Source organism: Zophobas morio, unplaced genomic scaffold, assembly GCF_036711695.1.
Source record: "Zophobas morio isolate AGI-343-1 ecotype UQ-CSIRO unplaced genomic scaffold, CSIRO_AGI_Zmor_V1 ptg000040l, whole genome shotgun sequence".
Taxonomy (NCBI): domain Eukaryota; kingdom Metazoa; phylum Arthropoda; class Insecta; order Coleoptera; family Tenebrionidae; genus Zophobas; species Zophobas morio.
Window position 1 is genome coordinate 4977895 of NW_026972145.1, and position 16966 is coordinate 4994860.

Genomic DNA, 16966 nt, shown 5'->3' on the forward strand with positions numbered 1-16966 from the left:
GGTGTGACGTCAAGTGGGGTGAAATTAGCGCGAAATTTAAAATACAATTCGTTATCCGACAACTAATTGACGTATTGGACAGAGCAATGACAACTCAAGCTGAAATTCCCTAGACTTCCCTAGCGAAGCTCACAAGAATCACAAGGTCGTTGATGCCACCTAACGTCACAAATGGATGCGCAGACCATTTTTAAATTGGTACATCGGATGCCTATACCATGTCTCCTTGTACCATGGTCTAACACAACTTTTTATTTTTTTTATAATGTTTTAAAAATTATAAAATAAACTGTTTATGTTCAAGTATAACAGCAAAACAAATTGGTGGAAAGTTGTTTCGCCAGAACTTCCCTCGCACCTAAAATACAATGAAACATATCCAGCATTTTCGAGTTAAATTTTTACTTTAGGTACACAATTTTGTAATGAAATCACCAACATTTTGCAAGGACACGTAAATCAATGTGGATTAGACTAAAAATAACCGTATTCCAAAAATTTCTGGGAAAATGGAGTGAGTCGAGACTGATTTAATCAATAGAATAAATTGACTCATTCATTAATTTTTTGAGCCACCTAGGTATATAAGCAAATCTAAAAAAATATTAATGCAATGTTAAATTACAAGTAAAAACTCATCATATTTTGCACTTTTTTAGTAGAATTTATTCAGCAAAATTTTGAGATGACGTTACCAATTTTTTTGTAGCATAATCCTGAACTTGTGGTTTATAAATATGTACATTATTGAGATTTTTCGGTTTTTCGATTTTTCAACTTTTGATGTTTCAATTTTTCAGTATTTTAATTTTTGACATTTTCAATTTTTCCATTCTTCAAATTTTCAATTTCTCCATTTTTTTATTTTTCGATTTTTCGATTGTTCGATGTTTCACTGATACGATTTCGCAATTTTTCAACTTTTCGATATTTTAATTTTTCAATTTTTAAAATTCTAGATTTTTCGATTTCTCGAGTTTTCAGTTTTTCTATGCATATTTCAGTTTTTCAATTTTCGGAATTCATTAAATTTCTGATTTTCCATTTTTTTTTACTTTTTCGATTTTCCAGTTTTTCGATGTTTCGATTTTTCAGTTATACGATTGTTCAATTTCTCGATTTCCAAATTTTAGATTTTCCAATTTTAATTTTTTTAATTTTTTCATGTTTGGACTATTTATTATTGCGAAAAATAAAACTAAAAAAATAACTACCAAAATTGTGACTAAAAATATGTAAAAAAAATTGGTCTAAAGAGTTTAGACAGTACTTCCCTCGCTGTCGGAAACTTGACGACTGCATGCCTATTGTGTTTTTTTTCTCATTACATTTTTGTAGTGGGAATTTAAAAAAAAATTGCGATGACGTCATCAACATTTTTGCAAGGACACGTATATCAGTTGGGATAGATGTAGTGTAATACTAAGAATAAAATTATTATATTTTCAAATTTTCGGGAAAATGAATTGGGTCGTTTTGAATATTGATTTGTAATAATCAATAAAATAACGAAACAATTTACTCACGTATACCTACGTATCAGAGGCAACTGAAAATCGTGTATGTATAAACATTCTTAATTTAAGATGACAGGCGTAACAGCATACGTGAGAGCCAAACAGAGAAACTGTAAACAAAACGACCGTCGGTTTTATTGCTTCGACTTCCGCTTATTATATAAAACATTGGGTTTTATTTTAATTCTTGACGGTGAAATTCACAATTGGCTGATTATAAACATGTCTATTTCACATTCGCGGAACCAAGTGAACGCATAAAACAAATGCAGGTCTGTAATGTTAAAGTCGATGTAAATAAGCGTGCTATCCTTATGTTTCAACCGAGTTTTTCCTTTAACAAATTTTGTGTCTACCAAATTGGGTTGGTTGGGGTGTAATACTAATAATAAGTGTTGCCTTTAATTTAATCAATAAAATAAATTGACTTCTATAATTTTTTTGAACCACTTCTTAAGAAAATCTAAAAAATATGAATGGAATGATAAATCGCAAGTACAAACTCATCATATTTTTTGCATTTTAGATAGGATTTATTCAGCAAAATGTAAGGGTGACGTCATCAATTTTTTTAGGAGGGATGAACAAATACATTTTGAACAAAAGTTTACCATGCTTATAATAACTTTAAAATATTCCCACGATTTCAAAGCATTCGGTTTTGTAATTCCTGATTAAATCGATAAAATAAATTCACGCCTTCATTAATTTTTTTGAGTCACCCTGCATATGCAAATCCAAAAATATGAATGGAATGATAAATCACAAGTACAGACTCATCATATTTTGTACATTTTAGATACGATTTATTCGGCAAACTTTTGAGCTGACGTCATCAGTTTTTTGTAGAAGATAACCAAATATATTTTGACTAAAAATTTATTATGCTCTTTATAACCTTAAAACATCTGCAAGATTTCAAAGCATTCGGTTTTGTAGTTCCTGATTAAATCAATAAAATAAATTTACGCATTCATTAATTTTTTTGAGTCACCCTGTATATGCAAATCGAAAAAAATTGAATGGAATGATAAATCACAAGAAGAGACTCACCATATTTTGTACATTTTAGATAGGATTTATTCAGCAAAATTTTGTGGTGACGTCATAAATTTTTTAGGGGGGACGACCAAATACGTTTTGATCAAAAACTTACCATGCTTATGATAATTTTAAAATATCTTCAAGATTTCGAAGCATTCGGTTTTGTAGTTCCTGAGTAAATCAGTAAAATAAATTTACGCTTTCATTTATTTTCTTGAATCACCCTGTATATGCAAATCCAAAAAATATGAATGGAGTGATAGATCACAAGTACAGACTGATCATATTTTGTACATTTTAGATATGATTTATTCGGCAAATTTTCGAGCTGACGTCATCAAGTTTTTGGAGGGGATAAGCAAATATATTTTGACTAAACATTTATTATGCCCTTTATAACCTTAAAACATCTGCAAGATGTCAGAGCATTCCGTTTTGTAGTTCCTGATTAAATCAATAAAATATATTTACGCATTCATTAATTTTTTTTAGTCACTCTGTATATGCAAACCAAAAAATATGAATGGAGTGATAAATGACAAGTACAGGCTCATCATATTTTGTACATTTTAGATATGATTTATTCGGCAAACTTTCGAGCTGACGTCATCAAGTTTTTGGAGGGGATAAGCAAACATATTTTGACTAAACATTTATTATGCTCTTTATGACCTTAAAACATCTGCAAGATTTCAGAGCATTCGGTTTTGTAGTTCCTGATTAAATCAATAAAATATATTTACGCATTCATTAATTTTTTTGAGTCACCCTGTATATGCAAATCCAAAAAATATGAATGGAGTGATAGATCACAAGTACAGACTCATCATATTTTGTACATTTTAGATATGATTTATTCCACAAACTTTTGAGCTGACGTCATCAAGTTTTTGGAGGGGATAAGCAAATATTTTTTGACTAAAGATTTATGATGCTCTTTATAGCCTTAAAACATCTGCAACATTTCAAAGCATTCTGGTTAGCAGATTAAAAATTAAATTTCAAAATGTTGTTTTATAATTTTGATTTTTTTTTCCAAAAATCTGGACGTTTCGGGTGAAAAGTCGATTCAGAGTTGTAAACTACATGTGTAGGACTATGTTATTTTATACAATTGAAAACCCATTTACCATGTACAATTTTGAAGTGACGTCATCGCATTAGTGGTGGGGATGATTAGACAAATTTTGGTTAGCGTTTTACCATCTACATGATATTCTTAATATAAGTACAAAATTTCACAACAATCGGTCGAGTACTTTCGGAGATTATCTGTCTAATAAAAATCCGGGACAACAGACGGACAGACGGACAGACGGACAGACGGACGGACAGACGGACGGACAGACGGACGGACAGACGGACGGACAGACGGACGGACAGACGGACGGACAGACGGACGGACGGAAATGGGAGACCTATTTCTTCGTCTTCTAGGGGTCATGAAAGATCGAAAAAACGTAAAAGTAGAGAGTCGGCCGACGGACTCGATTACAATACTTCCTTTGCTTACGCTCGGGAAGTAAAAATTGGACAATTAAAATTTTTTATTTGCATTCGCGTCATGTGTAGTTCATATAAATCTTTTGTCCTTCCAGTATAAACACACACAGGAATAAATAGTAATGTTGGAATAGGTTTACTGGACATATCACGTAAAAAACGTGCCTATAATACTCTACCTCATAAGGGGTGCGGAAAAGAGTATCAAACAATTAAATTTAAATAAATATGATTGTTCAGATAAATAGGTGATTAGTGAAGTGATGAGAATCTAAATCTTGTCAGTTTTGTGTATTGATTTATATATAAAATGACAGATTAATAAAAAAATTTTGAATAATTTTTTGATAGAAAATATTTTAGTAGAATGTATAAATATATAAAAATCGACTTGTAAAGGAGTTTCAACAAAAAAAACAAACATTTAAAAAAAATCTAAAACAAATATATAACAAAATTCAAAATTGGTACCGTAACTCAAAATTTGGTAACATAACTCAAAATTTGCAATATAACTCAAATTTTGTAACATAACTCAAAATTTGGTTAAAATTCAAAAATTTGGTACGGAACATTATAGTAGTTGCGTGATCAGCGTTCATCAAACAATATAACTGTTTAACTAATAATTTCAATGCAAATTAATCTTTGAAATTAGGTATAAATCTCAAAACGTTATCCAATCGAGAATACAAAGGGCGATTTATCATCAAAATTAAACTGAACTTTAAAAATATTAATAAAAACAAAAGTTTAAACATTTTATGAAATCGTACACATTTTTGGAGATTTTAACACTTACCCCTTTGTGTCACAACACAAACACACACTAAACAGGCAACTGGCTAGAGGACTCTGGTCTTTTTTGGATCTTTCGATCTTTTATAAGTAAAGACCCCTCCGAAGGAGTTGTTTTCGCAAAATTGTTTACAAGTTACCAGTTTATTTGGGGAGTCGTAAAAGTATTTGTGTTTCCACCAAATTAGATTTAATTAACTGTAATATGAAGATTTTTAGTGGCAAAATGTGCTTTTTGTTAAAATTAACAAATTTAAACCACGAAATTATAAAACTGCCAAACGGCGCCAATATTTAACTGTGAAATTATAAACCTTGATTTCCATGGTGTGAAATCATAAAATCAATGTTTCACAAGGACAACCTTGATTTTTATGACAATGACGATTGTTCTGATTCATACCAACCTCTCCAAAAATAAGTAAACGTAGGGTTCCATTCGTACCATTTAACGTCTCCTAAATGAAATAAATTTGTGTTTTTTTTAAATGTATTTATTTTTGGTTTTAAATGCACAATTTTCACATTAGTACAATTCAATGTCTTAATATTCGTACCACTTAACGTCTTCTGCCTGCTTTTTTAAATTCTTTTTTGATCTAGTTTTGAAAGGACATTGTTCGCACTTGTGTCATTGAGCATCCTGTTCACATTTGTACCGCTTACAATCGGAATGCCAAAGAGATTTTATTTTGAATGGCGAGCACTTATATGTTGTCTTAAATTATCTTTTCTTTTAGTTTTATACGAACAGTTTGCACATTCGTACCACTTAACTTCTTCATCACTCAAATGTTGACAAACCACGTGATAATTTAAAGTCGAACGATATTTAGTTTTGAACGGGCACTTTTTGCATTCGTACCACTTAATTTTTTCTTCCATTTCATGTTTCGCATTGAAGTGCTTGTCTAAAGATTCCTTATACTTAGATTTGAATGGACACTGCTTGCATTCGTACCATTTGACGTCTGCCTGCGAGTGTTCGTAATACATGTGGCTTTTTAAATTCTTATTTGATTTAGTTTTGAAAGGACATTTTTCGCACTTGTGCCATTCAGCATCCTGTTCACATTTGTACCGCTTACAAGCGGAAAGCTGAAGTGCACTTAAATGCAGTTTTAAAATATGTTTTCTTTTAGTTTTATACGAACAGTTCCCACATTCGTACCACTTAACTTGTTCTTCACTCGAATGTTGACTAATCACGTGATAACTTAAAGCCGAGCGATGTTTAGTTTTGAATGGACATTTTTCGCATTCGTGCCATTCAATTTTTTCTTCGTCTATATGTTTCAAACTGAAGTGGCTCTTTAAATATTCCTTATATTTCGATTTGAATGGACACTCCTTGCATTCGTACCATTTAACGTCTTCTGCCCGCGAGTGTACGTAATTGATGTGCCGTTTTAAATATATTTTTGATCTAGTTTTGAAAGGGCATTTTTCGCACATGTGCAATTCAGCAGCCTGTTCACACTTGTACCGCATACAATCGGAATGGTGGTTGTATATACGCTCTTTTAAATGACCTACCTTAACCTTACATGGACATGATTCACACTGAAGTGATTCGATATCTGGATGGCGAGCACTTATATGCACTTTTAAATTATTTTCTTTTCTTGTTTTATACAAACAGTTCGCACATTCGAACCACTTAACTTCTTCACTCAAATGTTGACTAATCACGTGAGATCTTAAAGACGAGCGATGTTTAGTTTTGAACGGGCACTTTTCGCATTCGTGCCACTTAATTTTTTCTTCCCCTACATGTTTCGCATTGAAGTGGTTCTTTAAAGATTCTTTATATTTAGATTTGAATGAACACTTCTTGCATTCGTGCCATTTAACGTCTTCTGTTCGCGAGTGTACGTTATTCATGTGGTTTTTTAAACATCTTTTCAATTTAGTTTTGAAAGAACATTTTTCGCACTTGTGCCATTCAACATTTTCTTTGTACGTGACATTCTGGCTCGGAGAACTCAGATTTTGAATATTTTCTTTCCTTTCCGTGCATGTAGAAGTATGTTGACGCCACTTTATCAAGAAATTCGTTTTGAAGGCGCATTTTTCGCAAACGTAGTTTTGTATGCTGAAGTCCTCGATTGACAAAACTTCTCTAGATTCACTTTTAAGGCCATGATGTATGTTAATGTGTTGTTTGAACAGAATCGTTAGATCGGTTTTAAAATCGCAGTCTTTACAATAATACGCTTCAATTTTGGCACTGGAGCATGTAAATTTTTCCAGAGATGAACGGTGTCGCCTCACGTGGTTCAACATACACAAAATCGATGTTGTAAAATAGGGGCACAGTTTACAGTTGTGGACATTTTTCCATGAAGATCTTGTCCGAGAAACGAGTGCTTTCGAATATTCCAAAGTCGACATTGTGGCCACCTAAAATCATTTTATTACACTACGGAAGCTGTTGCAATTTTAGTTACCTTAAATCTTGTTAAAGTGGTGTTGCTGGAAATTATCCTCTGTGATATTTGACCCTATGTTAAGGAGACTTTCGAAAATGCCAAAATTCTAACCTAAGATCTTTTGGTCACAACCAAAGATATAATATAAGTATAGATGGAGCATGCCGTACACATTCCATCACAGAACATGCTGAGATATTGGAGTCCTCAACCGCCAAAGGAAAGCGACAATTTTAAATAGTCGATGCCAATAAAAAAAACTTGTTTCACTACAACTTGTCGCCTGAGAACTTGTTTGATCTATAGACCAGAGCGCGCTCAGGCCAATGTCGACTCTAAGCGTTCAGAAGCGATTTGGTTGGTTTGGACTATAATTTCTGCGGGAAATAGTTGTTTAGTCGGTTTTTATAAAGACTAGGTGAAACGTCTTAAACTAAGAATATTGTTGAAATCGTGATAACCCAATGGATTTTTTTCGGGAAAATGTGTTGGAAATACTGTGTTCAATTTTGTATGAATTTTTAAATGTTTTTAGTGACAATTTTTGTGGTTGTTTTCAATACACTGTATGATATTGACAATGAGAAAAAAAAAATGAAAAATTAAAATAATCGAAAATTTGAAAAATCGAGAAATCTAATAATCGAAAAATCGGAACCCTAAAAAATCGTCAAACCGAAACATTGAAAAATCGAAATATCGAAGAAATGAAAATCGAAAAATGAAACATCAGAAAATCGAAAAAATGTAAAATTCAAAAATCTAAAATTTAAAAATCGAATAACGAAAAATTGAGAAATCGAAACTCCCAAATTTAAAAAGTCGGATAACTGAAAAATCGAAACATCGAAAAACTGGAAAATCAAAAACCGAGAAATCGAAAAATCAAAAGATCAAGAAATCATGGAGTCGAAAAGTCGAAGAATTGACAAACCGAAATAGGCCAAAATCGAAAAATCGAAAAGTTAAAAATTGAACAATTTATAAATTGACAATCAAAATAACGGAAAATCCAAATCTCGATAAATCGAGAAATCAAAAAACTTAAAATTCCAAAAATTGAAAAATTGAGAGATTGAATGATCAAAAGAACGAGAAATCGAAAAGTGATGAAGTCGGAAAATTGAAAAATAGAGAAATCGACAAACAAAAAGTTAAAAGTTGAAAAATTGGAAGAGCGGAAAAATAAAAAAATTGGTCTAAAGGGTTTAGACAGTACTTCCCTCGCTCTCAGAACACGTTGGACGTCACTCCATCATTCTTTGCTTTTGTTTAGCACAATCTTTTCAACTTACCTTTTTTTCGAATTGGCTTCGCATTTCGCAATCGCAACTGTTTCGTCTCGCCACCCAAACAAGTGATTCCCCCCGCGCCGCTCGTCGTTTCCAACTTCCGCTTTTTGCTATGGCTGGGAGTTTGTTTATATAAACTATGTCTCAACGTGCGATAAAGAAATGACACGGTCAGTGGCGTAACTGAAGCAAATGCATATGTACTTTTTCTCTGCTTCTCTCGATGTATAAACATTAACAGTCGAAGTTAATCATGTATTGACAATATATAAAATGATTAAGAGATATTCTTCCGAAAAAATTTCAACATTTGCTATTTATGGTGCTTATTCACGAACACACAATAACAAATAAATAAATATTATAACATTATTGTTGCGAAAATCGGAAGTGCTGTTCTTGATTTGATGGGCGAAAAAGTTGGAAGTGCCGGGATCTGTTACCGGAACTTCTAATTGCACTGCACACTCCACCTCCACTAAACCACAGGCCACAGTTGCTTATGTTAAAACTCATCATATTTTGCACATTTTGAGTTAAACTTTTTTGGCAAAAATTGTAGATGACGTCATGAATTTTTTCGGGGGAATAAACAGATATATTTTCATTAACAATTTACCATGCTCACAATCAATTTTAACCATCTGCAAGATTTCAAAATATTCAGTTTAGCAATTCTTGATTTATTCACTAAAATAAAGTGACTGATTCATTTCTTTTTTTGAGTCACCCTGTATAAGCAAGTTAAAAAATTTGAATGCAATGATTAGTTACAAGTGTAGTCAGATCATATACTTTATTCAGTAAAATTGTGAGAAGACGTAATAAATTTTTTTTGGGGTTGATAAAGAGATACATTTTGATTAAACAGTTACCATGCTTACAATAACTTCAAAACGTCAAGATTTCTAAGTATTCAGTTTTGCAAAATCAATTCACTCCGTCATTAATTTTTTTCAGACACCCTGTATAAGCAAATATCAAAAATTTTACAAGTATAGTCAGATCATATACTTTATTCAGCAAAATTCTGAGAAGACGTAAAGAATTTTTTTTGGGGTTGATGAAGAGATACATTTTGATTAAACAGTTACCACGCTTACAATAACTTCAAAACGTCAAGATTTCTAAGTATTCAGTTTTGCAAAATCAATTCACTCCGTCATTAATTTTTTTCAGACACCCTGTATAAGCAAATATCAAAAATTTTACAAGTATAGTCAGATCATATACTTTATTCAGCAAAATTGTGAGAAGACGTAATGAATTTTTTTTGGGGTTGGTTGATAAAGAGATACATTTTGATTAAACAGTTACCACGCTTACAATAACTTCAAAACGTCAAGATTTCTAAGTATTCAGTTTTGCAAAATCAATTCACCCCGTCATTAATTTTTTTCAGACACCCTGTATAAGCAAATATTAAAAATTTTAATGCAGTGATAAATCACAAGTATGGACTCATCATACTTTACACATTGAAGATGGCATTTTTTCAGCAAAATTTTGGGGTGACGTCATAAATTTTTTAGGGGGGACGACCAAATACATTTTGATAAAAAATTTACCATGCTTATGATAATTTTAAAATATCTTCAAGATTTCGAAGCATTCGGTTTTGTAGTTCCTGAGTAAATCAGTAAAATAAATTTACGCTTTCATTTATTTTCTTGAATCACCCTGTATATGCAAATCCAAAAAATATGAATGGAGTGATAGATCACAAGTACAGACTGATCATATTTTGTGCACTTTAGATATGATTTATTCGGCAAATTTTCGAGCTGACGTCATCAAGTTTTTGGAGGGGATAAGCAAATATATTTTGACTAAACATTTATTATGCTCTTTATAACCTTAAAACATCTGCAAGATGTCAGAGCATTCCGTTTTGTAGTTCCTGATTAAATCAATAAAATATATTTTCGCATTCATTAATTTTTTTGAGTCACTCTGTATATGCAAATCCAAAAAATATGAATGGAGTGATAAATGACAAGTACAGGCTCATCATATTTTGTACATTTTAGATATGATTTATTCGGCAAACTTTCGAGCTGACGTCATCAAGTTTTTGGAGGGGATAAGCAAATATATTTTGACTAAACATTTATTATGCTCTTTATGACCTTAAAACATCTGCAAGATTTCAGAGCATTCGGTTTTGTAGTTCCTGATTAAATCAATAAAATATATTTACGCATTCATTAATTTTTTTGAGTCACCCTGTATATGCAAATCCAAAAAATATGAATGGAGTGATAGATCACAAGTACAGACTCATCATATTTTGTACATTTTAGATATGATTTATTCCACAAACTTTTGAGCTGACGTCATCAAGTTTTTGGAGGGGATAAGCAAATATTTTTTGACTAAAGATTTATGATGCTCTTTATAGCCTTAAAACATCTGCAAGATTTCAGAGTTTACGCATTCATTAATTTTTTTGAGTCACCCTGTATATGCAAATCCAAAAAATATGAATGGAGTGATAGATCACAAGTACAGACTCATCATATTTTGTACATTTTAGATATGATTTATTCCACAAACTTTTGAGCTGACGTCATCAAGTTTTTGGAGGGGATAAGCAAATATTTTTTGACTAAAGATTTATGATGCTCTGTATAGCCTTAAAACATCTGCAACATTTCAAAGCATTCTGGTTAGCAGATTAAAAATTAAATTTCAAAATGTTGTTTTATAATTTTGATTTTTTTTCCAAAAATCTGGACGTTTCGGGTGAAAAGTCGATTCAGAGTTGTAAACTACATGTGTAGGACTATGTTATTTTATACAATTGAAAACCCATTTACTATGTACAATTTTGAAGTGACGTCATCGCTTTAGTGGTGGGGATGATTCGACAAATTTTGGTTAGCGTTTTACCATCTACATGATATTCTTAATATATGTACAAAATTTCACAACAATCGGTCGAGTACTTTTGGAGATTATCTGTCTAATAAAAATCCGGGACAACAGACGGACAGACGGACAGACGGACGGACAGACGGACAGACGGACAGACGGACAGACAGACGGAAATGGGAGACCTATTTCTTCGTCTTCTAGGGGTCATGAAAGATCGAGACAACGTAAAAGTAGAGAGTCGGCCGACGGACTCGATTACAATACTTCCTTTGCTTACGCTCGGGAAGTAAAAAACGAAAAAATGGAAAACTGGAAAAAACCGAAATAGGCCAAAATAAAAAACTGAAAAACTGATAAATCGAAAACCTGAACAATCAAATCTCGATAAATCGAGAATGAAAAATTAACAAATCGAAACATTGAAAAACGGAACATCTAAAACCAGGAAGTCGAAAAATGGAAAGACTAAGAAATATTGAAAAACTAAAATATCAAAAGATGGAACAATCTAAAATTTAAAAATCCAAAAACTTAAAAATCGAAAAAGTAAAACACATCGAAAAATCCAGAAGTCAAAAATAGAAAAACCGAAGAATTGAAATATTGAAAAATCCTAAAACTGAAATATCTAAAAACTGAAAAATCGAACAATCAAAAAAGTGAAGTCGAAAAATAGAAACCTTAAAAAATCGAAAAATTGAAAAATCAAAAACCTGAAAAATCAAAAAATTAAAGAATTGAATAACAGGAAAATCGAAACACTCGAATGTCAAGAAATGGGAAAATCAAAACATCGATTAATTGAAAAATCGAAAAATTGAGAGTTTATAAAAGTCAAATTTGAAAAATTAAAAAATCGAAAATTTGACAAAATGACAATTGATAAACAGAAAATCTAAAACCGGATAGTCGAAAAATCAAAAGATTAAGAAATCGAAACATTCGAAAAATTGAAATATGGAAGAGCTAAAATGAAAAATCGAGAAATAGAAAAATCTAAAATTTTAAATATTGAAAAATTAAAATACAAAAAAATTGAGAAATCTAAAATTTAAAAATCGAAAAACTGAAAAGTCGATACATGGAAAAATCCAGAAGTCAAAAATGGAAAAGAAACAGAAAGAACAGAAATATTGAAAAATCCCAAAACTGAAATTTCGAAAAACTGAAAAATGAAAGAAAAACTGACGAATCGAAAAACTGAAAAATCCCAAAACTGAAATATCCAAAAACTGAGAATCTAGAGAATCGAAAAATTGAAAAATCAAAAATCTGCAAAGTCGTAAGTTCGAAAAATTGAATAATAAGTAAACTGAAAAATCCTAAAACTGAAATGTTGAAAAACTGAGAAATTAAAAAATTGAAAAATTGAGAAATCGAAAAATAAAAAAAGTGAAGTTGAAAAATCGAAACCTGAAAAAATAGAAAAATTGAAAAACCAAAAAACCTGAAAAATCAATTAATTGAAAAATCGACAAATAAAGAGTTTATAAAAGTCAAAAATTGAAAAATCGAAATATTTAAAAATCGTAAAATTGAAGAGAAAAACTGAAAACCGAGAAATTGAAAAATTGAGAAATTAAAAATTAAATAATAAATAGGAGTAAACTTGAAAAGTCCCCAAACTAAAATTTCGAAAAACTGAGAATTCGAAAGTTGAAACAGCAAAAAATTATGGTCGAAACCGGTTAGTATGTGTATCAGATTACGGATCATGGGTTATAAATCAAATCGCTTCCGAACGCTTAGAGTCGACATTGGCCTAAGTGCGCTCTCTGGTCTGTAGATCAAACAAGTTCTCAGACGAAGAACTGTAATTCGTGTGATCTGAATTAAAGTGAAGGAAACAGTAAGCAGCTTGTAATATTCTGGTAAATCTAGTGTCAATTTGTCGAAACTAAAACGCGTCGTTAAAAATATTATTACATTTTTACTTCCCGAGCGTAAGCAAAGGAAGTATTGTAATCGAGTCCGTCGGCCGACTCTCTACTTTTACGTTTTCTCGATCTTTCATGACCCCTAGAAGACGAAGAAATAGGTCTCCCATTTCCGTCTGTCTGTCCGTCTGTCCGTCTGTCCGTCTGTCCGTCCGTCTGTCCGTCTGTCCGTCTGTTGTCCCGGATTTTTATTAGACAGATAATCTCCGAAAGTACTCGACCGATTGTTGTGAAATTTTGTACTTATATTAAGAATATCATGTAGATGGTAAAACGCTAACCAAAATTTGTCTAATCATCCTCACCACTAATGCGATGACGTCACTTCAAAATTGTACATAGTAAATGGGTTTTCAATTGTATAAAATAACACAGTCCTACACATGTAGTTTACAACTCTGAATCGACTTTTCACCCGAAACGTCCAGATTTTTGGAAAAAAAATCAAAATTATAAAACAACATTTTGAAATTTAATTTTTAATCTGCTAACCAGAATGCTTTGAAATGTTGCAGATGTTTTAAGGTTATAAAGAGCATAATAAATGTTTAGTCAAAATATATTTGCTTATCCCCTCCAAAAACTTGATGACGTCAGCTCAAAAGTTTGTGGAATAAATCATATCTAAAATGTACAAAATATGATGAGTCTGTACTTGTGATCTATCACTCCATTCATATTTTTTGGATTTGCATATACAGGGTGATTCAAGAAAATAAATGAAAGCGTAAATTTATTTTACTGATTTACTCAGGAACTACAAAACCAAATGTTTCGAAATCTTGAAGATATTTTAAAATTATCATAAGCATGGTAAATTTTTGATCAAAACGTATTTGGTCGTCCCCCCTAAAAAATTTATGACGTCACCACAAAATTTTGCTGAATAAATCATATCTAAAATGTACAAAATATGGTGAGTCTCTTCTTGTAATTTGTCATTCCATTCAAATTTTTTCGATTTGCATATACAGGGTGACTCAAAAAAATTAATGAATGCGTAAATTTATTTTACTGATTTACTCAGGAACTACAAAACCGAATGCTTTGAAATCTTGCAGATGTTTTAAGGTTATAAAGAGCATAATAAATTTTTAGTCAAAATATATTTGGTTATCTTCTACAAAAAACTGATGACGTCAGCTCAAAAGTTTGCCGAATAAATCGTATCTAAAATGTACAAAATATGATGAGTCTGTACTTGTGATCTATCACTCCATTCATATTTTTTGGATTTGCATATACAGAGTGACTCAAAAAAATTAATGAATGCGTAAATTTATTTTACTGATTTACTCAGAAACTACAAAACCGAATGCTTTGAAATCTTGCAGATGTTTTAAGGTTATAAAGAGCATAATAAATGTTTAGTCAAAATATATTTGCTTATCCCCTCCAAAAAATTGATGACGTCAGCTCGAAAGTTTGCCGAATAAATCCTATCTAAACTGTAAAAATATGATGAGTCTGTACTTGTAATTTATCACTCCATTCATATTTTTTGGATTTGCATATACAGGGTGACTCAAAAAAATTAATGAATGCGTAAATATATTTTATTGATTTAATCAGGAACTACAAAACCGAATGCTCTGAAATCTTGCAGATGTTTTAAGGTCATAAAGAGCATAATAAATGTTTAGTCAAAATATATTTGCTTATCCCCTCCAAAAACTTGATGACGTCAGCTCAAAAGTTTGCCGAATAAATCGTATCTAAAATGTACAAAATATGATGAGTCTGTACTTGTGATTTATCATTCCATTCATATTTTTGGATTTGCATATGCAGGGTGACTCAAAAAAATTAATGAAGGCGTGAATTTATTTTATCGATTTAATTAGGAATTACAAAACCGAATGCTTTGAAATCTTGGGAATATTTTAAAGTTATTATAAGCATGGTAAACTTTTGTTCAAAATGTATTTGTTCATCCCTCCTAAAAAAATTGATGACGTCACCCTTAAATTTTGCTGAATAAATCCTATCTAAAATGCAAAAAATATGATGAGTTTGTACTTGTGATTTATCATTCCATTCATATTTTTTAGATTTTCTTAAGAGGTGGTTCAAAAAAATTAATGAAGGCAATTTATTTTATTGATTAAATTAAAGGCAACACTTATTATTAGTATTACACCCCAACCAACCCAATTTGGTAGACACAAAATTTGTTAAAGGAAAAACTCGGTTGAAACTTAAGGGTAGCACGCTTATTTACGTCGATTTTAACATTACAGACCTGCATTTGTTTTATGCGCTCACTTGGTTCCGCGAATGTGAAATAGACATGTTTATAATCAACCAATTGTGAATTTCACCGTCAAGAATTAAAATAAAACCCAATGTTTTATATAATAAGCGGAAGTCGAAGCAATAAAACCGACGGTCGTTTTGTTTACAGTTTCTCTGTTTGACTCTCAAGTATGCTGTTACGCCTGTCATCTTAAATTAAGAATGTTTATACATACACGATTTTCAGCTGCCTGGGATACGTATACGTGAGTAAATTGTTTCGTTATTTTATTGATTATTACAAATCAATATTCAAAACGACCCAATTCATTTTCCTGAAAATTTGAGAATATAATAATTTTATTCTTAGTATTACACTACATCTATCCCAAACTGATATACGTGTCCTTGCAAAAATGTTGATGACGTCATCGCAATTTTTTTTTAAATTCCCACTACAAAAATGTAATGAGAAAAAACACAATACGCATGCAGTCGTCAAGTTTCCGACAGCGAGGGAAGTACTGTCTAAACTCTTTAGACGAATTTTTTCATGTTTGGACTATTTATTATTGCGAAAAATAAAACTAAAAAAATAACTACCAAAATTGTGACTAAAAATATGTAAAAATTAATAGAAAATAGAACACATTGCTGCTAAAACATAAAAATAACTGTACTTTCCCAAAAAAATCTATTGCATTATTACTGTTCCACTAGTATTGCTAGTTTAGGACGTTAGTATCAAACGCAACGAAAGTATTAATTCTTAGTTAAACAAAAAAATAGTTGAGTGTCAAAATCGAGTGAAACATGTGAGACGTGTGTAAACAAAAGCATCTAAATAATAACTATTTCCCGCAGAATTTCTGGAGGCTTATAGAGTCGACATTGGCCTGAGCGCGCTCCGGTCTGTGGATCATACAAGTTCTCGGGCGACGATGTATCCAACAAATCCTTTAGACTAACCGAACGTTATTTTGGTAAAATTTGCAAAATGAGAGAACAAGTAACACGACTAATCCTACTGTACTGTGAAAAACATTTTACATCCCTGCAAATCTAGTTCAGCATGTACTCTCCCAAAATCTTTGCATAGAAAATAAAGCAAGGGCAACTGAAGCATTTTGCAGTAACACCAAACTGACAATAAGACAATGCGGTTTGTACATTTTTAGCGGAATATATAAAATGTCCAATTTAAATAATGCTTAATTCAACGAGATGATAAATTTTGAGAAAACAATATGATAGAGCCCTAGAAAAATTTTATTTATATGTCTTACTTCCGGAGAGAGTAGATTCTCGTTATTAAACAAGTCAACCCATTA

The 16966-nt window shown here is 31.4% G+C and overlaps 2 protein-coding genes across 3 annotated transcripts in view; both read right to left on the minus strand.

Annotated features, from left to right (window-relative positions):
• Positions 1 to 16966, minus strand: part of LOC135140660 (zinc finger protein 142-like) — a 47617-nt gene that overhangs the window by 13758 nt on the left and 16893 nt on the right. The window lies entirely within an intron of this gene.
• LOC135140662 (zinc finger protein 142-like) lies at positions 5368 to 7404 on the minus strand. Its single transcript, XM_064071304.1, has 2 exons — positions 7313 to 7404; positions 5368 to 7265 (listed from the first exon to the last, which is right to left on the minus strand). Exon 2 carries the CDS (start codon positions 7254 to 7256, stop codon positions 5550 to 5552), a length of 1707 nt encoding a protein of 568 aa, XP_063927374.1. The 5' UTR covers positions 7257 to 7265; positions 7313 to 7404; the 3' UTR covers positions 5368 to 5549.

What these genes read in the sequence shown, in the direction of transcription:
- LOC135140662 (XM_064071304.1), bottom strand. Translation starts at nt 7,256, where the DNA reads ATGTCGACTTTGGAATATTCGAAAGCACTCGTTTCTCGGACAAGATCT.